Source organism: Castor canadensis, chromosome 4 (genome assembly GCF_047511655.1).
Source record: "Castor canadensis chromosome 4, mCasCan1.hap1v2, whole genome shotgun sequence".
Taxonomy (NCBI): domain Eukaryota; kingdom Metazoa; phylum Chordata; class Mammalia; order Rodentia; family Castoridae; genus Castor; species Castor canadensis.
Window position 1 is genome coordinate 42,316,061 of NC_133389.1, and position 26,103 is coordinate 42,342,163.

Genomic DNA, 26,103 nt, shown 5'->3' on the forward strand with positions numbered 1-26,103 from the left:
AAGAGAACTGAGTGGGAAAAGCAGGTAGAAACAGCCAACCCCAGTGGTTTCCCAACAACTTAGTTTTTTCTCTTTTCCCTATGGCAGTCTGTGGCGGTGGGTGGCCTCATCTCCCGCCACCCCCAGCAGCATGTTCACACAATGATGGCACAAAACCTGTTGGTCACCCTTCTTTGGGGGGTACTGATCACTCACTACCTTTCTGCTTCTCGGCGATTAGGCCTTTTTCATCCGTAGCCTAGATGGTAACCTGAGTAATTTCGAGCTCCGTTGGTGGAGTTGTAGGTTTGGGAGGAAGCACCCCCTGCTCCAGGCCTGCCTGACCCAGTGTGGGGGCTGTGTGGGACGCTCCTGCTCTGTCTTCTTAAAGCCTGGGTAAATGGGCAGCCAGAAGGAACACCAAAAGCTCTCTTCGTGCCGCGCGTATCAGCCACTCATTGCCAAGGTGGGAGCTGGAGGGGACTGTGCCCGCCGATACGCCGATCAAGGGAAAGATCCGGGAGCCCACTCCCAGTGGCGGGGCTCGGAGAAGAGCCTTGTGCAGGGAGGGAGTTGGGGCACCGGGCGGCGCCCGGCGAGGCTGCAGGGCGCCTGAGTGGTCAGACGGGGGAGCGAGAGCTAAAGCTTGCTGAGCGCGCCCAGCGGGACGCAGCGGGTTGCACTGCCGAGCTGAGTCCCGCGAGCCGCTGGGCTGGAGCCGCGTGGGCGTGTCGTGGGCGTGTCCGGGGGCGGGGCTGGGGCGCCGGGGAGGTGGAGGCGGAGGCGGTGTCTCCCCGAGCTGCGCAGGCGTTGCTCGCACCTTGTTGATTAGTCAGTGCTGGGAGCGCTGCTATGGCGCTTCTCAGTCCCGCGGCTCCTCCTCACACGCTCGAGGCGGAGGGAAGGAGGGGTAAGAGGAGGAGGAGGCGAGCGGGCGGCCGCCGCAGCTGCAGACCCGGGGCCACAGGAGGAGGCGGAGCGGGATCCGCCACCGCAGCCACCCGGGCCGCCCGCAGCCGCGGGGCAGCTCCGAGTCCTCTCTGGGCTTGAGGGCGCGCAGCCATGCCCCGCAGCGGTAGCTGAGCCGGGCGCCAGCCGTCTCAGCCGCCGCGCTCCCCGGGCTGGAGCTGCCCTGCGCCTCCCGCGCGCCCCAGACCGTGAGTGTGAGCAGCGGCGGCCGCCGAGGCGCACTGGTGCGGGCGGCGGGGGAGCGCGGGACCGGAGGAGGCGGGGAAGATGGACCCGGCGCCCTCGCTGGGCTGCAGCCTCAAGGATGTGAAGTGGAGCTCGGTGGCGGTGCCTCTTGACCTGCTGGTCAGCACTTACCGGCTGCCCCAGATCGCGCGCCTGGACAGCGGTGAGTCCCGGCCGGGCGCAGGGCAGAGGGGCGCGGATCGCGCCTTGGCCCCCGGCGAGCGAGCGTGCGCGTGTGCCAGGGAGGGTGGGATCGGTGGGGAGTGGTGGGCTGAGCGCGCCCCCCACGCCCCAAGGGCGAGAGTTGGCCCTCGCGGCTGCCGCAGCCCTGGCGCGTTATTCCCAATTCCCGCCCCCTCCCAGCCCCAACCCAACAGCAGCAAGCCGGAGAGGTGGAAATCAGAGCCCTTGCAGCGTAATTAAAAAGAACGTCTTAAAAAAAAAAATCAACATAGGGGAAACCTCTGCAGATAGTAATCTTGGACGCCAGCCGCCTGCAAGAATTACTCAACCTGGGAAACCCTGAAGAGTTATCTTTGGCAACTTTCTTATGAAAATAATTGTGCATCTTATTTTGGGGTGCTCTCCTTGCCTACCTCCCCCCTCCAAGAAGGTGCAGATTTAAGAGAAAAAACTCCTGGGTGACCAATGAAAGGGGTCACGTTTCTCAGAGACCTTTTATTACAGCTTGTCTGTTTTGTTTAACCCAACTGAAAGTAATTTAGGGCTGTGTGTAGAAAATGTCTTTAGTAGAAGTGATGGTATGCTTAAGGTCAATTCTTAGCTTAGCACATTTCCAACCTGGAAAAAAATTTAAGTCACTAAAACTTATACTGATTTGCATCCTGAGCTCAGAACTTAAGAAAAGCCTGTATTTCCTGAAATTGACCACTCTAAACCAATTAAACATCCCCCCAAACTGATTGCTCTGTCATGTGACATCTGCAAACAAATATGTAGATGTGCTACTGTGGAGCAAGTGGATATATTGTGACATTTTAGGTGGCAGTTTAGGTTATGTTTTGTTTTTGCTTGTTTTCACAATAGAGGGTTTTGGCTTCATGCGATTTCAAGCTGTTTGCAGAAAGAAGCCTGTCCTGCTGTGGGGCAGTGAGGCCCAGGCTGGCAGACAGACAGGCAAGATAGATAGAGCTGTGACCACACACAGACCAAGTCAAAATATCAGCGAGCAGAAAGATGTCATTTCAAGGCACAGGCACCCTTGTTTTCTGAGGTAAAAGAGTGTGTTACATGAGATGTGTAAATGTCCAGAGGAATTTTTACTCTGTTTCTTATCTGTGGGATAAGAGGGAGGAAGGAGGCACTGATGAGTTAAACTGATGTGAAAACTAAGTGCAGGAAAGTTCATGAAGAGTGGAAAACAATTTTGCTATGCTTTCTGTCCTTATGTTGTTGTTGGAGGTCATGGTGGGCATTGGGAATAAACTAGAAGTTTTTAGACTAATAATGATGACAAATAGCCGTTGAATCCAGGGGAGATGGTGTGGTGAGGCATTTTTACTTAGAACGGGCTGGGGAAGTGTTTTGTGCATTGAATATGAGTCTATAGACCTGAATCTGTGCAAGTGTATGTATTTACAGTGTTTCATTTCCTCCACTGTGCAAAAGAGTATATATATATATATATGGCAGGTTGTGAGTCCTCACCTTTCCAGACCTTCCCTCATCTCTGCACACCCTGCCAGAACTTTTAGCTGGGCATGAGAGCATTGGTGCTTGGGGTGTAAAAGTCACTCAGAGGCCTCATCAAGCTCCAAGTTTGAAGAGGCTGAATATCGGCTTCAGATATAACTCTTAGTTTTATTATCCACTTTCCTATCCCTGCCATTCATAAAAAGGATCTGAATCAGCACTCTACTCATCCCACACTTCTCTTTAAAATTAAGACGTGGGTTTCAAGTCTTTAACACTGTGTCCTTTCAAGCCCTGAAATGGATTTTCATCACTGTGTGTAATTCTAGTTCTTGTAAATTTCTCTTTTTTATACCATTTGAAAATCACCACAGCACACACAAATTCATAAGCAGCCAAACACTGCTTTATACTTTGTTTTTTCACTTAAATATCTATCCCATCTCCTTTAAATACTTTTTGTTAGCATGGTTTTTAATAGCTGCATAATATTCTATTGAAATGGTTATACCATCTAGTCCCCTGTTGGTGGACTTCAAGTGGCTTATATATCAAGTCCCCTATTGGTGAACATTAAATTTCTTCATTTTTTTGCTGTTTTAAGTTATGATACAATGAGCACTCCTGTATATGAGTTTGTTGCTTTGATTACAGTATACCCATGCCTTGCTGGGCACATGTGAATCCTTTTAAAATTCTTGATCAGTGTTACCATTGCTTTATAGAATAAAGGCATATCACAAAGGCATTGTGGGAGTACCATTCTGCCCACATCCTTAAAATAAGAGCAATCTACTTTTTACAATCTTTGCTAATTTAATGGGGGAGCATGTTGTCTTGAAATTTTTAAAAAGCCAGTCATATATTCTTGTTTTTAAACATGTCTCTCAACAGTGTTTAGAATAGGTTATGGTCATGCTGTCATATTTTTAAATGCTATTGGTGAAATTTCAAGTTTTGTAGAGTCCTCATCCTGTGTACATCTTTTTTCCAGTTTTAGTGCTGTGGATCACTTTACACATACATGCACATAGCCACCCTATACTTAGATATGAAAGGTAGTCATTTTCAAAATCACTTGTTTTAAAAGAGGCTAGAAAGAAATTGAACAACATGCAGTAGTTGACATTATGCCAATAGGAAACTATTGGCTAGTTTTAAGCTATCATGGAAGAACATTAAAAATCTAAGTTCATAAATTGATTATTGAACACCTACTGTGTGCAAGTACTACATTTCCATGTGCTCAACATACATTATCTCAAATCCTCAGGGCCCTGTTTTAAGGACTTTGGGAACCAAACTGAGTGAAGGACTCAGAGCTAGTAAATAGTGGAGTGGGATTTCTAGCTGACTTTGTGCCTCCGAAGACTGTGCTACCTCCTCGTCCTGAAGGGGAGTAAGCTTTGGAGTAGGTCTGACGTCTGCTCTAAATAGCCTCACTGTCTCTCTCAGAGCTTGAGTACCGGAAAGTCAATATTTTTAAAATGGTGTAGACACCGAATTAAGTGCTGGCGTCATCCATCATATTTAGTTGACTTTCTGCTTCCCAAAGGAGTGGCTGGAATGGGCAGTAGGGAAGGAGAGAGATTGCAGAGTGGAAGAGAATCAGAGGAAGAAGGAAACAAGTGGGGTTTGGGGGGCTTTGGGTATGTTCTAAGGTACCTTTGCCATTAAAAAATACTAATTGCACAATGTGTGAAGAATTCCCTAATTCTTTGCATTAGGCCCACCACTCCTGAAATGCCATTGAGATACATACGTTTAAGTTTTCATGTCTAATGGTGAATTTTAATCTTTATATGACAGGATAAATATGCAGTTAGTGACCCTTTATGGGTATTGCCCCAGAAGTCTGTATAGAATCCAACGAAAAGTACTGTAGCAGCTCTCCTTGAAGAGAAGATTTGATGAAATACATCTTGTCAACCGGTCCAATGCCAGCCAGCCATTTATTGAAGATCAGATATTTTCAGTGATCTTCAGCCTTTATAAATTGCTGTCTGTAGGATCAGGTTCAATAAATTGGTTTAAAACCAAAAGAGAACAGAGACAATATGAGTACTCCACCTCCAGCAGTCCACACTCAAAACTGGTCTGTGGGAAACTGCTCATTTTCTCATTATTTCTTCTTGGAAAGTCTCTGAAGATCTACAGCAGTGTTTCTCCATTTTTTTTTCTTTGCTCCCTGTAGTTCCTGAAAGAGTCTATGAAACTCTGTACCCTAAGCACATTTTAAAATTAATTGTTAAAACTTTTCATCCTAGGTTTAAGTGATTGCATGCAAAGAATGTAATTTTTTAGTTTACTGTGACTATTGGTATTTTGAATTACATTGTTATATCACTTAAAAAGCTAGCAGAACCATATTTGATGCCCAATATTTAGTTTAAAGATGCATGAATGATCTCCAAAGTTAAAATTTTTATCCTTTTTGTATTCTAAAATTCATGTTTTCCATTTGCCTTCCCCTGTATAATGCCCCAATGCGATATATTTTCATACTTGAAGGTGTTTTATTGCTAACTCCGCCACACTTTCTGTAACAAAAAAAGAGTATATAAGTTAAAATCCAGCATTTTGTGTTCTAATGACCAAAGACTTTTTGTATTTAAAGATTTCCAGATTTTTTTAATAGAGAATTGGAAAGAAGGACCTGTTATTCAAATACTAGAGACTTTCACTCCTCTACAGGTATGAACGCTAATGTTTGTTCTGTTGTCTCCCTGAGGTCTTTGCACCACTGGTCAGTGCATTTTAAAAAGATCTGAGGAAGGTAATGCAATTGCATTATGGGTGTTTAGTGGGTGAAGGACCATCTTGAAGGGGAACTGGTGAAGGACAGCTTCCATTCATCACAGTCATGGTCATCAAGGAAGGGATGTCCTTTTGTCACAGTCATGGCCCCAGGCAGAACAGTTTTTAGATGACTACATTTGGAAGTTGGGGCTCTGGAAACTGATTTTTACAGCTGTGATGGTGAATCCGTTGGGAAATACTGGGTTTGCTTAGAATGTGTACCCCAGTTCAAATAATCAGTCTAGGATAGTAAAAGATGAGGTCAAAGGCCTTGTTTGCTGAAAGGAAAAGGAAGACCAAGGCTGCAGAGAGGAAAAGAAGCCGGTAGGGATTGGAGACAGGCAAGTAGACAGAAAGGCGGCAGTCTGTCCTTCCCAGCTATAGAGAGTCAGATCTGATTCTGAGCCCTCAGTGTGTTGGGACTGTGGGAAGTTTGGTTTTGCTTTGTGTTCAGGTGCTTCTGCAGCATTGTCATTTGTGTCTGGATGACATAGGAGCAGAAGCATGGGCACTTACTCCCCAGGGAGGCTCTAGGTGGCTGTTTGTAAATGTCAAAGGTCCTTCTAGACCCATATTTTATATTTAAAATTGACATAAGTTCTCAAAATTTGCTCCACAATTGATGTTATTTTATATGTGTTTTTTGGTGGTACTGGGTTTTGAACTCACACTTGCTAGGCAGGTGCTGTACTACTTGAACCACTCCACCAGTCCTTTTTGAGTCGGGTATTTTTGAGATAGGGTCTTGCAGACCATTTGCTCAGGCTGCTTTCAAACAACAATCCTTCTGATCTCTGTCTGCTTCCTGAGTTGCTAAGATTGCAGGTGTAAGCTACCAGCTCCCGGCTATACATTTTTTTTAAAAGCATGAGTAATTTTATAACTTTATTAAAGCATAATTGATGTACAATAAGCTGCACATATTTAAGTATACATTTGAAAAGTTTTGACTTTTTGTTGTTGATGTTGTTGAAGTAACTTGGAATAGATCCTGCTCTAGGAAAATGTGTTTGCTTATCTTACAGCTTCACTTCTCTTGGCATTCTGTATTTACAATACAGGGGTATGTGTACATGTCCAGGGTGGGAGAAATGGTGGTTTAAAGGATGCTGGATTTGGAACCAAGAGGCCTTCTTCGGTTATAGGTACTGCCATTCCACAGCCATAATATCTTTGTTAAGTCTTTTGGCCCCTTTGATTTGTAATTTTTTTCACACATTAAAAATAGACACTATACTTGCCCATGTGTCTTATAGTTATTCTTTAATTTATTTACTCAATTCCTAATATTTATTCATATTTATTAAGCTGCTACTACACGACAAGCCTTATTATATGTATTGAAACTACACTACTGAATAACACAAAAACTGTCCTCACAGAGCTTACACTCTTGTATATCTACTTATTTTGAGAATTAAATGCAACATTCTATGCAAAACACATGCATATTGCACAATAGAACATAGGTAAGATTGGTATAGTAGAGGTCAGCTCATTTCAAAGGGAGGCTTTAGAGTATATTATATCTTTTAGGCAGCAGAGGTAAACAGCACTAAATAGATTTTGTTATCCTTGGGCAGATAAAGAAACTGAAAGAAATGCTCTGGGTAGCATTTTAATGTAGTTCCTTTTGAGTGCTCTAGGTTATTGACCACATAGCCTACAGGTTATAAGAAGGAGGAGAGTCTTTATCAGAGAGAAAATACTGTAAACTAATCCAAGATTGGGCTTGGGAGGGACTAGAGCAGGAAGTTAGAAAAGGAACTTTTAGCTTAATTCAGAAACACGTGTGAATCTGACCAGATGGTACCAAATCAACAACTTTAGACACTTGAATCTTTTTTTTAGCATGTACTTACCATTATTTTTATGGATTGATAGTCATTTTTTAGTACCTATAGTTATATAATGGTTAGTAGGAAAAAAAGTACCTAATACAGTGTCATACACAAGATGAGTAGTAAGAAAGCTTCTGTAATACTTTCCCATGTTGTGTATACTTCTGCTTTCCCCCAGTTCTCTCCAATTCTATTGGTCATGTCTAAAAATTATGAAAAACGAATAGGAGAAGCTGTTGTAGTGGGCAGTGGCAGTGATAAATATTTACATTCATGACATGAGATTGGACATAACTCCTTCAGGGTTCTTGCTTTTCAAGTAAGATGCTGTTTTGAAAGTCTTACCATGAAGTGAGTTTCCACATTGGCAGTAAAAATCTTAGGCCGCCAGTTCATTTGTAAAAGGAAAACAGGTTTGTCTGTTGAGATCGTCTGCATTATAGCTTAAAGATGGAGTATTTTGCCCACTTTTGCTCATTGACTGCTTTTCTGAAATAGCAAGTTTGTATTGACCAGCTTGTAAACTCATTTATTTTTGTTCGAGATTCCTGAGGTATCTGTCTTTTTTACTTACTGGTCTTCAGCAAGACTCTCAACCTTTAAGAATACCAGCTATTGTGTGCAACACAGAAAATAACTTTCCTTGCTGGTTTACGTATTATTTTGTCATACTGAGAAATGCAAAATACCTGCTAAAATTAAATTTCGTCAATTAATTCCCTTATAAGACATTTCCACGTGAAAAGCCTCCCACACCCCTTCTCCCAGAGTCACAAGAATGTTTACTTGACTTTCAGGTTAAAGATACCTGAATTTTTTTCTTTTTTAACTGCTTCCCAGCTCCTAGCACAATTCCTTGCAAATGGGAGGCACTTGATAAGCATTTACTAAAATGAATAAGCAAATCTCAATATAAACAACTATAAGGTACAATATATCTGTATTGCTAAAGCTACCTATTAGCTCTGCAAGTCTGAAAGACAATTTCACTTTTTTTTCTATTTGAAGTAGACATTATATTTTAGGGTTTATAAATCAGAACCAAGATGGAAGGCCCTAATATTAGCAGCAGGAAAAATAAGAGACTAATAGATCATCATGATTTATGAGGTAATGATTGTTAGGACTATTAGTTATCAATAGTTTAAATAAATGATTTCTGGAAATTTTACCTTATTTTCAGATTTTTCACTTTTTTGCTAGACAAAATCAATTTTATTCTGAAATTGATTAAACTGACCCTTTCACATATTACATGTTACTATGAGCTTTTAATCTTTAGTATCTTCATGCTGTTCTCATGACTCCTGAGCGTAAATGAACTAGAATGCCATAAATCTTTGAAAGTCGTCTCTTTTTACTTCAAGAAAGAAAAGGCCTGATTGGATCATAAGCTAGCTATTTCACTACCTATCCTCTCATCTCTGGATGCCAGTGATTTTATTACTAAGCAAAGCAAGCCATTTGGTTGAAATAGTGTTGCAGAACTACAACTGCTAATTTGGTACAGTTGTCTCTTCCTAGAATAGCCCCAAGATTGCTTGAAGCCATAGTGTCTTAATCCCAGACAATGAGTTTCTTTTTATGCCCCTGAAGGAGTATTACATCGTGGTAAAGTAAGGGGATAAAAAAAAAACAAACCAAAAAATACTCATTCCCAAGCCCCTTTCCAGTTTTGGGGATGAATTGGGTTGTAATTACAGGGCACTTTTAATTCATTTTAATTGATTCTGCTAATTGTTAACCCAGTTTGAAGTATTCAAATACCACTTGGGCTTTGATGGCTTAATGGTTGTTTAATAAATACCAAGTTACTGAATTTGCAATGGCATATGAGTTCTTTATAGTTATGAAGATTTTTGTTATTCTGGATAATACTTCATGTGGACAGGTGATTGAGCCTGGTCTTAGCGCGGAAGGGAATGTAATTGTGAGCAGTGCTTGTGTATATATTCCTGTGAAGATTTAAAACAAGTTATGTTTTGTTAGTTTTTTTTTTTTTCCCCCTCAACTCAATAGAGAAAAATTTCCTTGGCCACACACTTTTTTTTTTTAAATTAAGATGATGGTTTTCTCAATACCAGACTTTAGGATGTTGAAAATGAAAATTTGTCTGTCTATCAGAAAACTGGCTTCATATATCTAAAAGTAACAGAAGAAGGGTAAGTGTTTCATTTCTGTCCTTAATCATGTTGTTACCTTGTAGGTAATTAGAAAGCACTGGTTATAAGGAGCCTGTTGTCCATTCATAAAAAGGTTAATGAAATGCCTGAGGAAAACTTTCTTGCATAACTCCAGGACATCTATCTGTGCAGATGCTGTGTATATTTCATGATTGATACTCATTTTGGATTATTGCTCTTTTCCCTTTAGCAACAGTGGGCAAGTGTTGTTCCCCATTGGGATGGTTGGACTCACAGAACTACCGCACCCCTTCCCGTGTCATTCCTGATCCCAAGTAGCTTATGACCTTCTGTTTCAGTTTAAAATAATGCAGTGTCCATTTTTACCTTTGGGCTACTGACCCACAAAAATCAATCAACCACCAGACCCAAGTTAAAAAACAACTTAATTAGAGAGACAGAACATGTGAAGGAGAGAGAGCTCTACAAGGTTCAAATTACCTACTTAAAAATAACAAGTAACAGAAAGCTTTATTAAGAAACTCTGCTCTTATGTTTTCTGTTTATTTTGGTCCTGTGTTTTGGCCACTTAAGAGGAAGGAAGCCATGAGAATAGATTGAGTTGGAAGAATTTTCATAAGCTCATCATGGCTGTGCACACCAGTTAATGTTAAAGCTGTGCATAGCAGCGATGACAAAAAAAAAAAAGTGGCTTATACAATGTGGAGATGTCTTTGTCTTTTATTTAAAAAGAAGCCTGAAGATCCATAGACCAGCACTAAGACAGCAGTTCCACAGACTTATAGACCTAGGCTCTTTGTGTCTTTCTACTTTGTCATTCTCAGCAGGTGGTTTTTACTCAAGGTCATTTCATCCCAGACAGCAAGAAAGGTAGGTAGGGTTCTTCCTCCCTATAGTCTGCATAGCACTTTCCTCACATCTCATCAGTCAGGAGTTAGGCACTTCATATGTGAGTACCAGAAGCAGAGAACTGAAGTCTGAGCTTGGCGTAGTGCTCAGGAGTTCCTACGGTAGAAGAAGGGGGCACTGGCTACTAGGAAATGTGTTAAAATAGCCCCGCGTTGGACCTGGCTCTTCGACATCTCCCTTGTTCAGGATCTTCCTCAGCTAAGGTAGTATGAACTTCTTTTCCTAACTACCTCTTCATCCAGAAGCTTGATCTATAACTTTTAAGGAGTCTGCATTTAAGAAGTCTGGTGGGGTTTTTTTGGTAGTACTGGGAATCAAACTCAGAGCCTTAGACATGTGAGGCAAGTGTTCTACACTGAGCTATAATCCCAGCCAAGGAGTGTGTTGTTAGAAGTGGAAGTGCTTTGTAAACAGTAAGCTATGAAGAGTTGTGTGTTTGTAAGGAATTGATATTATAAAGCCCTTTTTTTTTGGCTTGCATGTTTTTCACATTTTTCTCTTTGATTTGATTCACACATGGAGATAAGCTGTGTAGTTTTTTAAAGGTGCACTCTGCTCTATTTCTTTGCCAGACAGGCATGGTAGTTGTGTTTAAAACAAATAAGATTTCTGTTTCCACGCAAATATCATCATTATAGGAAATTTGGCAAATAGAAAAATAAGACAAAAACGAATATCACTTTTAAATCTAGAAAGCATATAACCATTATTAACATTTTGCTATTACACAGATATGGGATGTAAATGGAAAACCTGTAAAAGTGGGACCAAATAGTATGTAAAGTTGATTTTTAAATTTTACATTAGACTGGGAACATTTTCCCTCATTATTCTTAGAAAATAAAAATTTTATGACTAAATGGGATTCTGTTATTATCAATTAATCATTATTTATTTGACCGCTCCATTCACAAGACAATAGCTGTTTTAAGTGTCCTGCTTTTGAGGATATCTTTGTATTTAAATTTGTCAGTTTTACATCATTATTTGAGTTCCTAAAAGTGGGATTATTACTTTTTAAGTTATTGATAGGTATTGCATCCAGGAAAGTTTGTACCTCAGCAGTGAATGAGTAAGCTCATCACTTTGTACATCAAGTATCAGAGTTGTTTTGTAGTCTTTGCTAATGTAGATCATTTTAAAAAACCGTACTTTTTCTTCAGTTCAAACCCCACTACTGCCAAAAAAGCAAATACTTTTTCTAAGTTTTTTTCAAAACTCTTGTAACAAAAAAATCCCAGTGTGTCACTTTATTCTTGGTTTTCTACAGGATATTTATGAATAACCTCCAAATATTTTGTGAGTTAATTATCTTTTAAATTTCCTCTCTTTTTTTCCGTTAATATACATAAGTAGTTATTACCTGTGTTTTTGAAATTGAATATTTGTAATTAATTTATTTCTCTTTATCAATCTGGAGTAGATATAAATGTATTGTGATCACTATTATATTGTGGCCAGTCCTCTGAAAGAAAGAATCTCTTTCCAATTGTATAAAATAAAATAATGTAAAAATCTTAGTAAAACCATGGTGTGCATTCACAACTGTGTGTTTTTATTCAAATCATGGAGGTTCACCATAGATATTTCATTATTGGTAAATTCCTGTGGATTGCATGAAACTGAGCTGACAAATTGGATTCATCACTATTTGGCCTTAAAAACAAAGGGTGAAATAGGCAAATTTATAAATGGATTCTTTTTTACATGTAATCCATTACATCCTGAAGTACCATGTGTGGGGTAGTAGAGTCTGTTGCAGCTTAGAATCTGAGCCCTGATACTAGTAGATAAATAATAGAGGTTCAAGACACAGAGGAGCAAATGTGATAGTTTGAATGCCATTTCATCTCTTCTGTTGATTTTCTGTCTGTGCAAATGTTGACTTCACTGTAATGTCTAAGAACAAGGAAGACAGATAAGAGAAGAAAAAGGCCAGGTTAACTCTCTGTGTATAGAGCTGGTGATTGATGGGAAATAAAATACATATCAGTCTGCCAATTTAACACCTAAGAACTCTATAAATAGTTGTGTTTGTCAGAGTGTTGAGGTGACAGTTCTGAAAGTGAAGAACAAGATAACTTGAAGTGAATGTTTTAGTGCCAAAGAAGCCCTAAGTTAACTTCACAGTAGATGAGGTAGCCTGTGAACTGAACTGTGCTCATTCCACCTTCCCAATCTTCTGTCTTCCTCTTTTTTTTTCTTGACTCAACTGGAAGATTGAGTAGATAGTGTTCAGTTGGATACTGTGTGTCATCAGAGTGGAGTTTCAGGCTAAGTAAAACCTACAAGTGAGTGAAAAAGGAAATGTATCTACTAAGTGTAAATACTGTTTATACTCCACCTAGTTAAAATTGTTACAGTAAAACTCATTTCCTCCAATTATAAGCATACTCACTATGAACAATTTAAATGGATAAAAATATTTAAACATGAAAGAACTCTTAAGTTATACCATCCTGTGATAACCACCGTCTAACATTTTGATGGGTCCCCTATTCTCTCTCTCTCTCTCTGTCTTTCTCTTTCACACACACACTTGCAGTTTTATATAAATAAGACATTTTAGAACTTGAAATTTCCTCCTTTACATCATTCCCACCCCCACTCTTGCAGTCCTGCCTACAAACATAATCCACTTCAATAATCCAGTGTGTCCTCTTCATATTTTATTTATAGCCATCCTACATTGACATTAGATGTATGTATGGATATATACAAAATTCTGTCATTTCTTTATAAAAATTAGATATAACCAATACATTTTGCCCTCTTCATGAAATTTTTGTAAACTGTTTATATATATATATATATATATATATATATATATATATATATATATATATATATATGTATACATACTCATTTTTATACAACTGTATAATATAACTGTATAATACTCCTTGATATGGAAATATTCATTCTTTTATTGATTGGTGTTCATTTTATGTCACTAAACCTCCCTGTATGTAGCTTCATTATTTGTTTATTGTTAGCCCTGAGTTCAAACCCCAGTTCCACCAAAAAAAAAAAAGTTATTGTTCATTGTTTCCTAGAATTCTACAGTTTCTAGCTGACATCTATGACTTCTCTCCCAAAACATCTTTGATAGCACTATCTTCCTGATTCTTTTAGTGTTACATGCAAAGACCAAAATTAAATATTTTTGGAAAGTAAGGGAAAAATGGTTCTTATATCCCATTGAAAGCCCTGTTTACAGAATGGAATTGATGTAATAGATCTTGCCAAAATGTGATCCAAAAACAATAACAGTCTCATTTCTATCATGAAAATAAGAGAATATCATTTCTCCAAATCCATCTCAACCATAGCTATTGCACATTAAAAAAAAAAAACATTTCCCAACCTAATGGATATGAAGCAAAACCTTATTATGTTAATTTGCAGTTATCTGATTATTTTCTCTGTATCTTTTTATATGTTTGGTCTTGCTCTTCTGTAAATTGAAATTATACCCTTTTTTTTCTTTTTATTGGTTTCATCAGTTTCTTGAGGTATTTGTATATTATAGAGATATTTCTTCTTACTTGCATTTATCTTGCTTTTGTTGTTTTTACTGTATTTTTCTAGTTAAGGGTTTTAATTTTTATGTGATCAAACAAGTCTCTTTTCAATCTTGGTCTCCTTAAAACCTAGATTTTTGTATGTAGGAAGATTTGAAAAATTTTTATTTATCTTTATTCCATCTGGAATTAATTTTTGCATATGATGTAAGTATGTGTTTGCTTGCAGGCTGCTGTTGTGCTGGCCCATTTTTTTTCCAAAAGTCTGTTTATAATTGATATGAGCTATCATTGCCAAATTTATTTTGCTCTTTAGCAGTAGAAAATACACTTGAGCCACACCTGTCTTTCAGGGACGGCCTTGGGCTGTGTTCCAAGAACACATGAGGTTAGTGAAATCTGAAAACAATCCTTTTATTCCCCAGAGAAGAGAAGCTCTAGCTAGACTTGTCCCTAATCTTGACTTACTCTTCTTTTCTAAAGGCCATAGAAGGCCCAGATTTGTTTTTCTAAGGCAAATAGAAATTCATTTTGAAGCACGGCTACCCTGGTGAGATTCGGAAGTGATAGGAACTTGTTAAAATGCCTTCTAGAAGCACAGTCCAGATGCTTTAGCAATACATTTTCTCTAGGGCAGAATTTGTTTTAAACTGATATTTTACTAAGCTGTTATTCTTCTGTGTGAGTGTTTGCCTGTGTGTGTGAAAGACAGATTTTCAGAATTTAAGGATTTGCAAGTTGTACTCAAATTTTAGATCACTAAATTGAAAGTTAATTTCCCCCATTATTTTTGTACAAGGGGCAAACTTTTACACAGTGCTCTTTTTTTTTTAAATTTTATTAGCATATAACAGTTATACCAGGAGAATACACTGTGACATTTACATAAGTGCTTACAGTTTATCTTAGATTCACACCCCCATCTTTCTCTTTTATCCCTCCTCTCCCCCTGTCTTAGAACAATTTCAACAGGTTTCATTGTTGTATTTTCATATAAGTGTACAAAGTACGTTCGCCATATTCCCCTTCTTCACCTTCTCAGTTTACTCTCCCCCTCTCACTGGTACCACTCCTGGTCAGGACCTATTTTTCCTTCCTGTTATTCATTTTATTTTATTTTTTTTAAGACTGACACTGTTCTTAATGTATAGATTAAGATTTTTTTTTTCATTTTTCTTTTATTATTCATTTGTGCATACAAGGGTGTCTGTTTCTTTAAAATCTCCAAGTGACCCACATCTAGTTTTGAAAACTTAAAATAAATTTCTTTAACCTCCCCCAAATCTTTGATAACATTGTCTTACTGATTCCTCTTAATCTCCAATGCAAGAACCAGAATTAAACCTTTTTAGAAAAAATGTAGGGACATGTGGACCTTATATCCCAATTTCAAAACCCTTATTGTCTGCATAAATAAAGAAGTGAGCGTGAGAAGAGAAGTGAGAGTGTAGATTATTCTCTGATTTTGTTTACTGCATCACCCTTGTGTAAAATTAGAACAAAATCCCAATCCTGGATTCTCAGAGGAACTTTATTAGATTGGAGTAGAGTGTACTTAAAAATTTTATTGTTTAGATTTGTCTTTCTAAGCTGTCCGATAACAAGGATGCTGTTTTCTTCCATTGTAGATTACACACGGTCTAGTATGTCTTACCAGATGCAGCACAAGTCTTTTCTGAATGACTCTAACCCAAGGTTGTCGGGGTGCTCCAGTATACACACACAGGTGTACATTCTATTCACCTTTGACCTTCTTAAGCTCTGGACAAGGAAAGTAATGATTGTAGCAGCCATTCCTTTCTGCTTTAGCTCAAGGGCTTTAGAGACTTTCTAAGGCTCTGATTTTCAAACCATCTGAAACCTTGAAGAGACCTAGTACATGAAAGTATGCTTACTTAAGACTTTACTGAATTATATTTACATGTATTAGCCTGATGGAAAGAAATTGAACAATATTCTGAGGCTGGGTGAAGCCAACACAGTATTAAAGTTTTGCTAGTAGATCACTGAGATTTTTGGCCATACTATTTAAAGCTGTTTAATTTTCCTGATTAAGGAATTAATCAGTGTTGAGAGAATATATTCAAAATGCACATTAACGTATTTCGTGGATTCTGAGGTACACATTTTAGTATCTCTGAAATCAGGATGTGTTTTATAATTAATGGTGTTTTATAATTAGTGGTTTAATCAGCAGTGTTTATTTGTCTTGGTTGTACATGATGATTGCCTTGCAAGTGATGGCACCCTAAATGAATTATGGCATTACATGGAATAGCTTTCTGTCAAATAATTTAGTGTGCAAAGCAAACATGTGAAATAAAGAATATTAGTGAATGTCTCAGTCCAAGTGAGATATATTCCAAACTGAAAGTCAAAGAGTACTCCTTGACCCACCTATCTCTAAAAGAGAATGCTATAGTTGGGATGTAGAATGTTCTCCCAAGACCCATGTGTTAAAGACTTGGTCCTCAGCTTGGTGCTCTTAGGAGATGGTGGAAACTTTGTAAATATGGGGCCTAATGAGAAGTCATCAGGGGTGTACCTTTGAAGGGGATGCCGGGATCCCAGTCTCTTCCTTTTCTTCTTTTTTTTGCTTCTTGGTCATAAAGTAAATGATTTTATTCCACTCCTGCCATGATGTGTTACCCCACCACAGGCACCAGAGCAGAACCTTTCCTCTTTGTAAGTTGATTAGCTCAGGTATTTGTTATAGCAACAGAAAGGTGACTAACAGAATATTAATGACAGATGAGGTGAGGTTCATTGTTATATTTGTAACCATGGTTTAATTTTCCTGACTTTAAAGAATACTGTAACTTCTGTATCCCCTACTGGACTCTGATCTGTATGATGGCAGGCATTGGTATCTTTCATGTTTATCTTTGTGCCCCAGCACTCAATACAGTTTTCAAATGGGTTACTTTGGCAACATGTAGGTGTTCAGTAGAGCCTCATTTAAGAATCCTTTTTTTTTTTTTGGCATAACATAACACAAACACACACAGTGTACTGTGATGAACATTTGCCTGCCCAAAAGATATGCCCATGTCCAAATCTCTGGAGCCTATGAATGTCACCCTATTCAGGAAAAGGTCAATCTTGAGATGAAGTTATTCTGGATTACCTGATTGGGCTCTAATTCTATTACAGATGTCTTGTAAGAGAAAGGTAGAGGGAGATTTGAGACAGAAGAGAAGTAGGTATTGTTACCATAGTGTTAGAAATTGGAGTGATTACTTGAAGCCAAAGTTTACATGTAGCCATTAGAAACCAGAAGAGGCAGGGAACAAAATCTCCTGTGGGGACTTCAAAGGAAATATGGCCCTGCTAATCCTTGGTTTTGGAATTTTGGCCTCCAGAATTGAAAGAGAGTAAATTTCTGTTGTTTTAAGTAACTGAGTGTGTTAGTTTATCACAGCATCCATAGGAGACAAACGACGAATGCCCTCCCCCCCATGTTTTACTAATCTGTAGTTAAGTAAAATGCCAGATTTTTAAAAAAATAGAAGTTACAAATATGGGATCGTCTCCTCTGGATTTAAAAAAATTAAAAACATAGTTTTCCCTAACATCCATCAATAGGATGGATAAGTGGAGTATGGTATATGGTTTTCACAATGCTATTCATTTAAGAATTATGGATTATGTGCTTGCTAACTGATAAAAGCTAAGAGCTAGGAACACAAAGACAAACTCCTCAGAGTTCATAGCTTACTACAGTTACATGTTACCATGCAGGTGTAGAAATGCTTCATTACAGGTCAGTTAATCTTGCTATGTACTCTTGGGCAGCTTTTTATGTTGAAGTATGAGTAGAATTTCACTGAGTTCAGGAGAGGGAGAATGATGTTCCTGACAGAGGCAGGTGAGGGAAGAAATAGTAGATGAGGCCCAAAAGGCAATTAGGAAGCAGATTTTTAAAATTAAGAAAACAATTTTTTTGGTGAGGTACTGGGAATTGAACCCAGGAACTTGAGCACTGGAAGCAGAGATTTTGAAGAGCTATAATACATGAAGTTTGACCTTTATCCTGTGGCTGCACTGATAGCCCTTAACCTTGGCCCCTTCCTAGGACACAAATGACAGAGGGTATCCTAACAGACTGTACTGGGGCTCCAAAGTTTGATAACTGAAATATAAAAATTAGCAAACACTAAGATATATATATATCTATATATATAGATATATAGATATATATATATATAGATATATATATTCTAATAATATGCAGGCTATTCATATCAGTAGCAGTCATGGGAGAAGCATGATATAGAATAGGGGCCTTGTGTTCATCCTTCACAAGCTGATGATAAACCCCATCTTTCTCTTTTTCTCCTTTTCAACATATATCATATATATATATGTATATATATATTCATATATATATATATGTATATATGAATATATATTCATATATGTATATATGAATATATATATATGAATGTGATATGTATTATACATATATATATATGGTGGGGCTTGGGATCAGACTGCATATGCTAGGCAAGTGCTGCATCCCCAGCTCTTTCTCCCTCATAAGAAAGCCAAGTCAGAACATGAGTTAGTCAAGTTTTCATAGAGAAATTTGAATCCATTTTCATTTTGAGAATAAACTATCTCACAATCTCTAGTATTTTACTAAACACTGTTATTGAGCACCATATTCTACAGGTGGCTCTGTCACTGTCTCACACTGTAAGATCAGCATTATAGACAAATGGCTCATCTCTGTTCCCACAGTGTGAAGCAGAGTGCCTGTTTACAAGATTGTGCCTCAAAAGTTTGTTTATATAAATAGTGGAAAAACATTAAAGGTCTTTAAATATAGGAAAGGCCAAGATGTTTTTTGCTTTTTTTGTTTGTTTTCTACAAGGATCTTTCTGGAGTCACCTTGGAAGACCATTTAGAATTAAAAAAAAAAAGGTTTGGAGTGAGACAGTATTTGAAAGCTACGGGTAATAATCAAAAAGAGAGATAGTCTCTAGCCATGAAAATATGGAGGAGGAAACAAATAAGAGAACTGTTTGAAGGTGAGATTTCCAGGACTAATGATTGGATATGGATAAGAGGAAGAAGGAAGCTTTAACTAGTCCTCAGGTTACTAGCTTAGGTGCTGATGCCCTTATCAGAGATCAGAACACACATGGAGCGGGTGCAGGTAAGCAAGTTAGACCAGACCTGGCACTGCAAGATGTCAGTGTTATAAAACAACAGGGACAGGTTGGGGATGTAGGTTAATTGTAAAACATTTGCTTAGCATGTACAAGTCCTTGAATTAGATCCCCAGCACTGTAAATAATTTTAAAAAATAAAAAAGCACAGGGGTATTGCTTGCTTGAGCTATGTGTTTTTCATGAGTTTGGGTGGGTGGGAGGTTTCTGCTGTACTGCCTCGTCGCCATCCTCCTTACTGTTGGCCCGGGTTTGTAAGCTCTAATTTTGTGTTCACATTAATTGAGGCAAAGCAGAGAATAAGGTAAATCATGTATTGGCATTTTAAATCTTCTGCCCAGAAGTGATACATCTCACGTCCTTCTTTCATGATTGCTAGTGGCGAATTCCCTGACCACACCTAACTTTCAAGAAGGCAGAGCTGTACCATCTGTCCATACGCCAGGGATATGACTGCAGCGACTGTTACGGTGAGATGTGGGATGATTATTTGTGGATAGTCCGAAATAATAATATGTGGAAATTCTGTTCAGAAGGCATTGGGAAGCTTTCATATTGGGAAAGTTCAGTGGTAGAGAAATAATGGCATCAGGAGATTTCAGTGTAAGGGTCAAAAATCAAGTGAGTAACACTGATCAGGTGGAAAATGAGCCAGTGGGAATGATGGTTAAAGATCAAGGTTAATAAGTTTGTGGTTACAAATGTTGCAATCCTTAGAGAGAGAGAGAGAGAGAGAGAGAGAGAGAGTGTGTAGCAGCTGGCTATAACCTTTAAATTTTATCTAATGGTTGCTACAGAGGTTGAATTAATCACTTACATAGAATTTAGCTTCTTCAGACTCAAAGTTGCTGACTTGCATGTAGCAATTTAAAAGGTGCCCTTTAGATTTAGCAGTAAGATTTCAGCCAGGTTTCTGACCCAGCGGGAAAGGCAACATACTGCAAAGGGTAGCCATTGTAGTTGGAAGAGAAGATCAGTTATAAGTTGATTGATACCAAGGTTGCTGAGTACTCACAAAATTAGAGTACTTTTTTTTTTCCTGTCTGTCCCTCAGACAGAAAGATAGGCTTAGCCTTTCTGTAATGATGTTCTTTTTATAGCTCCAATTACTGGCAAAGGGAGGTAGTTAATAGCAGTTTCCCTGTTGGCTGGTGTTCAGACATCAGGAGACTTGCTTTTTCTATTCTCCATTCTTTTGAAAGGTTCTTACACTTTTGCCTTTCTGACCTCCAAAGGAGTCTACACCAAAATTACTCACTTTTTAAACTGCTCATATAGACATGTCTATGTGATTACCCAAAATAGATTTTCCTGTCTTCAAGATTGTATATTTATCAGAAAAATGCTAAAACAAACCTAGTGTAATGCATGCCACCACTATCATTTAAGGGAAAATTTGAACCACTTTAATAGCAATTCCTGGTAAGACCTATCAAGGATTCATTAAATTTCTACTTTTTGATAGCACTATACTATGAATGATTTAAAAAATTTTTAGGCCTGGACACAGTGGCTCAAGCCTGTAATGCTAGCTACTCAGGAGCTACTTGAATGAGGTACTAGGACAGCTAGGGCGTAAAGTTCACGAGACCCCATCTCAGTCAATGACTGGAGGCAGTGGAGTGTGCCTGTCGTCACAGCCATTCTGGAAGCATAAGTAGAATTGCAGTCCAGGCTGGCCAGTGCATAAAGCAAGACTCTATTTGAAAAATACATAAAGTGAAAAAAGAGCTGAGGGCATGGCTCAAGTGGCAGACCACCTGCCTAGAAAGTGTGAGGTCCTGAGTTCAAACCTCCCTGCTTCCCCAATTTTTTTTTTTAAATAAGAAGCTAGCTTTTACTTTCTTGACATAGGTACACAAAACTATGAAAAGTAACTGTTGTAATTTGTCCAAACAAGTAAAGCCATTGGTATTTACTCCTGGATGATAATTATAGTTGAAGACTAATTATGCTGCTGACTATTGTTTAGTTCTTTATACACATTATCTCCCTTCTCACAATAACCCCAAAATAAAGAATAATTTGGTTAAGGTCAAGTGACTGAGAAATGGAGTAGTTAGTAACCGGAGGTACTTTTAGAGCGCCAACATTTAACTCCTTCCTGCCTCTTTCAGATTCTAGACCCACTGGAGTTCTTCCCCCGTCACGTGCACATTACAAAATGAGAGGGCATGTCATCCATCATCTTTATTAAAAATTGAACCTCTATGCAAAGGTACCAAGATAGACCTGATCCCATTGATCAAAGTAAAGAGAACCATGAGGACCCCACAGGATGGTTTCTAGAGGATGGGAACTAAAGTGGACATTGGGGATTCCTGACTGGTGGGTTTCTTAATTGGAATGTTTCAGTCTTCCCAACAAGAAGGGGTGGAAAATGAGATATAAGAGCAAAATAAGAATGGTTTCATTTTTCTTTCTTGGCTTTTAAAACACTTGCTCTCAAATTGTCCTCAATAGTTCATAAATCAATCAGTCTATCTATCTATCTGTATCTATCATCTATCTGTCTGCTTCTACATATGATATTTCTATACACAAACCCATAAGCATAGTGATTTCCTTTATTTGAAGAAAGTCCAGCCTTCTTTCCAGAAAACCTGTGCTTCTGGTGTTCACCTGTCACAAAGCCCACACTCCTGAATTGAGGAGTAGTATGTTTTCTGTTACAGAGTGAAATAGCAAACACTATGGAAACTGAGCAGAAACAGGCTGGTGCCATCAGGCGTGACAAGGACAAAAGAGACACAATTAGGTTCTAATGTCAATAGATACCTCTCCATCTGTAGTCATCTGTACCAAACAGTATTTTTACTTTGTTTATTGATTACAGCTTAAGCAGTGATTCTTGTTTTACTTTTTAGAGATCTGATGAAAGCTGCAAATGGGCATAAATGTTAACACGAAGTTTACGTATAGTTTAAAAGTGTTCATGGACAGCGTGGGGACTTGGACACTGCCTCCCTTGGGACTAGTTGCCATGCAACAGATGTTATAAGAATGGAAAGGCAAATCATTTATTTTCACTTAATTATTTTGCATTAAAATCTTTATTAGATAGCAGCGATAAGTGGTAATTTTATCAGTGCTTTGGGGGTGGGGGTGATCGGAGGTAGCAGTGCCCTGGGATGGGAAGTGAAAGAAAAGCTTTGTATGTGTGATACCAGTTCACTCAAATCTGATTTCACTGTGCTTGACTTCTTCCCCCTCCCCTCCAACCAAACAGCAATGAGTTTGTCCTGAGTCAGAGTTTGACATCCATGGACCTTGGACCAACTCTGGCCTACTGCCTGTTTAAGTAAATGAGGTCTTATTCTAAGACTGCACATCCATTGGTTCACCTGCCATCTATGGCTACTTTTGCAGTACAATAGTAGAAGTAAATAGATGTGACAGAAATTGTGTAGACCACTAGGTCTAAAATCTTTACTGTTTGTATGTGAAAGAGAATATTCACCAACCCTTATCCTAAGCCATTTGTTCTTAACCATTTAACTTTGAAACCAGTGTTGATTTACATGAATGAAAGTTAGATGTCTGTAGATCCTGCAAAACTAACTTAGGTAGATGTAGATCAGTTTCATGGGCACTCATTTAATAAATAACAGATATTTCTTTGAAATTGGAGCAAAACAGATTCCCAAATAAACCCCTTTAGGCCACAGCATGAGGGGCAATTAAGGATGTTCCTGTCCCCATTTTTTTTTTTGCAGTGTGGGGATAGAACCCAAGGCTTTGCACATGCTAAGCAAGTGCTCTACCATGGAACTACATCCCCAGCCTTTAATACCCCTTTAGGAATACAGCATGACAGTTCCTTATTAACTGGTGTCCCTGTTATCTATTTGTGAACTGGCATACTTTTCATCCTAGAGCAGGCTCTCTCGTGCCCTCTCACTAGCTGATACAAACTGAATTATTTAATAACACTACAGAGTGTAGAACCAGAAAGCCAAAACTACCCCAGTAATAACACATAATGAATTTCAACAACATAATTTCAAGTTCTGTGCTTTCTTGGGTCATGTGTAGTATACAGCCTTTGACTAAGAAAGAAATAAATTGTGAGCATGCTTGTGATGTGTAAGACAAATGTGGGGGGGAACAAGGAAATGTGAGACCACCCACACCTTCAAGAAAATTTAAATTTTAGCATTTTCCTTTAGTACAAGAGTTACATAATTTTAAAAACAACTATTCCAGCAAATTTAGAAGATTTAAGGAGAAATGAATCTATACCAATCTTGAGAGTTAATTATCATTTATTGCTTCTCTTTAAAGCAAATATGTTATAGTTCTTTAGTCATCATGAGTGCATTGATATGATAAGAGAAAAGGTTGTATTAATGTGTTTATATTTCCTAGGTTGGAGGTGTCGTTCAGTGGTACAATGCCTATTTATTACATGTGTGAAGTCCTAGGTTCAATCCCCAGGACCATAAAAAGAAAGAAAGGAGTCTGTATATCCTATTTTAAGAGGCTTATTTTTCTATAAAACCAAGGAAATTTGCTTATAATATGGGGCAAAAAAGTATATTTGGTTTATGACTTATTCGATGAATAGTTTTGTTTAATAAGCTTTTAAGTAAGCAAGTGAAAAAAATTCAAAAGTAGAGAACTTAACTGAATGTCTGATATTGTACAGATAAGTTAACTGGTCTCTTTGTTAAAAGAAAAAGTGATTAAATTCCAAATACAAAAAAAAATTGTCGTATATTGGCAGTGAATGTTTTATCCAGAGATTGTGTGACTTAAACTGTGGAGGACTAATTTGTGTAGTAAATGTAAATGAATGATCAGAAACCCACTCACAGCTTCCTACTGAATGTAAATTGAGTGGTGATGGTTGTCACGAAACAGTTGTAAGTGCTGTTCCTACATGCTTGTGGTAGAAACGGCGTATATAGTTTTAAAAGCAGTGAAGTTGCATGTAATTAATGTTCTCTGTGTGTACAGTACAATCAAGGCCATTGATGGCTTGTGGCAGTTGAGCCTGCTGGGATGATACATACAGAAAATGTCCTTAATAAGATGCTGCCACCCAGTTACTGCTTGGAGGCTGTGCTTGAAAACACTCACCAGGTCTGAATTTCTCTGCACTTGTAGATGTCATTTCATCACTCCTATGCCTTGAAAATTTAACCTCCACCTTTTTAACCTAGAATAATTATAAGAATTGTGAGGGGATTTGAGGAACGTGTCATATGACATACAGCTGTAGTGACATATGAAATAGAGAAGCCCTGGTACTACATTCATCAACTTCCCTGTTTTTCGTTTGTCTTAGAGGTTGTTACTCTTTTGAACTGCAGTCAGGTGTGCATTTCAACCCCAATTCCTTTTTGTTCCTGTGTGTGAACTTGGAAAATTAAGGAACTTTGCTTAACTTATTTCCTCGAATGGAGGGTCCCAGTCTCTTCCTCTGGTCCCAGCATAATTATTCACAGTGACGTTTTCATTCTCAGAAGTGACCAGGCTTGAATAATACTCTGTATGAGCATTCTACTCATAGATGAAGTGGAACTAGTACCTCCTTCCTCGTCTCCTTGTGGTGATTAAATAACATGAAAATAAACACTACAACACTGGTTTACAAAAATAAAATTTTTGTTATAATATTTGCTAGCATATAACTTTATTACAGTAAGAATGGTGAAGACTTTCGTTGTTTACACACATATACATCCACGTGGGGAAGTTGCCTGAGAAATGGAGACAATATTTTGGTAACCATTGACTAAGTATTGGTGATCAAGACTTCCTGTACTTTGGAAGGAATAATTACCACTGTATTTATGTCATTAGAGATTTTTGCTGCACAGCTCTGTGTATCATTGTCCCAGTGTCCCCATCTGTTATTTGAATTAATTTAAGGCTATGGTTACCCTTGTGGTAACTTTGTACTCTTAATTTAATATTAGAGCATTTCCATTGAAGAGCACCATGCAACTTACCTTAACATTCCATTTCCTGGAATAGCATGGTTATTCCTGAATAATCTGTGAGAATAATTTCTATCATGCTGCTGTTGCATTAGCTTGTATTTTTGACAGAAAGATGAATTTAGCTTAATACCATATGGCTTGATTCTGGGATTATTATATATGTTAATCAAATGTCAATGATTTACAATAGGGATTTAAAACTTTTTTAGGAGGCGGAAATAATTTGTCATGCTACAGTAGGATGATTAATTGAGTTTAGAATCCTACAAAACAAACTAAATCATATTTACACATAGAACTTTGGCTATTTAAACTAGGAATCGTAAGCTTTAGCCATTCAGCTTGATTTAGTCATCTTTCATCAGAAGATTTCTGGTTTTATATTCAAAGACAAGACATTATTAATTCATGAATTCTGGGTAATAATTTTGACAAGACTTTTGTCTATGCCATTCATTTTCTTCTCTGTCTGTCTGTCTCTCTTTTCAAATGACAATGTGAATGGTGCTCTGGAGGAAAATAGACCTCATTTGAGCAGTCAGTGGCTGTTAAGCGTTTCTGATGAGCTATTTTACACACAGCTCTCAGGTATGCTGCTTATGAATAAATTATTTTCTGCTAATGGAGGATACTCAGAAGGATCTCTAGCAGTTCTGTGTGTGTGTGTGTGTGTGTGTGTGTGTGTGTGTGTGATCCTGCATCTATTAAAACTTCTGTAATTCACCCTTTTTACTGATATGTGTAAATTTTCCCATCTGTACCCTTTAATCTTTATAGGTGGTTATGCCCTTCTCCAAAATGAGGAATCCAAGAGCAGATTTGCAGTAGGTAGTGGAAAGACAAGATGCTAAATTTGGACACACTGAGCTTTAGTTTTTGGTGAAGACCTCCAGGTGGAGATAACCTCCCAATGACTGTTTTCTCTCTCATCCACCTGT

The 26,103-nt window shown here is 38.3% G+C and overlaps 1 protein-coding gene across 14 annotated transcripts in view; it reads left to right on the forward strand.

Annotated features, from left to right (window-relative positions):
* The first annotated feature begins 793 nt into the window (after window positions 1–793).
* Window positions 794–26,103, forward strand: part of Garem1 (GRB2 associated regulator of MAPK1 subtype 1) — a 189,589-nt gene continuing 164,279 nt past the window's right edge. For 9 of the 14 annotated variants that reach the window (XM_074070076.1, XM_074070074.1, XM_074070073.1 and 6 more), the window contains exon 1: window positions 10,487–10,722. Coding sequence is in view for 2 of the 14 variants with exons in the window: in XM_020185797.2 (XP_020041386.1) it covers window positions 1,216–1,336 (121 nt within the window). In the remaining 12 variants the exon portion in view is untranslated. The other 5 variants (XM_020185797.2, XM_020185798.2, XM_074070069.1 and 2 more) reach the window with 4 other exon arrangements.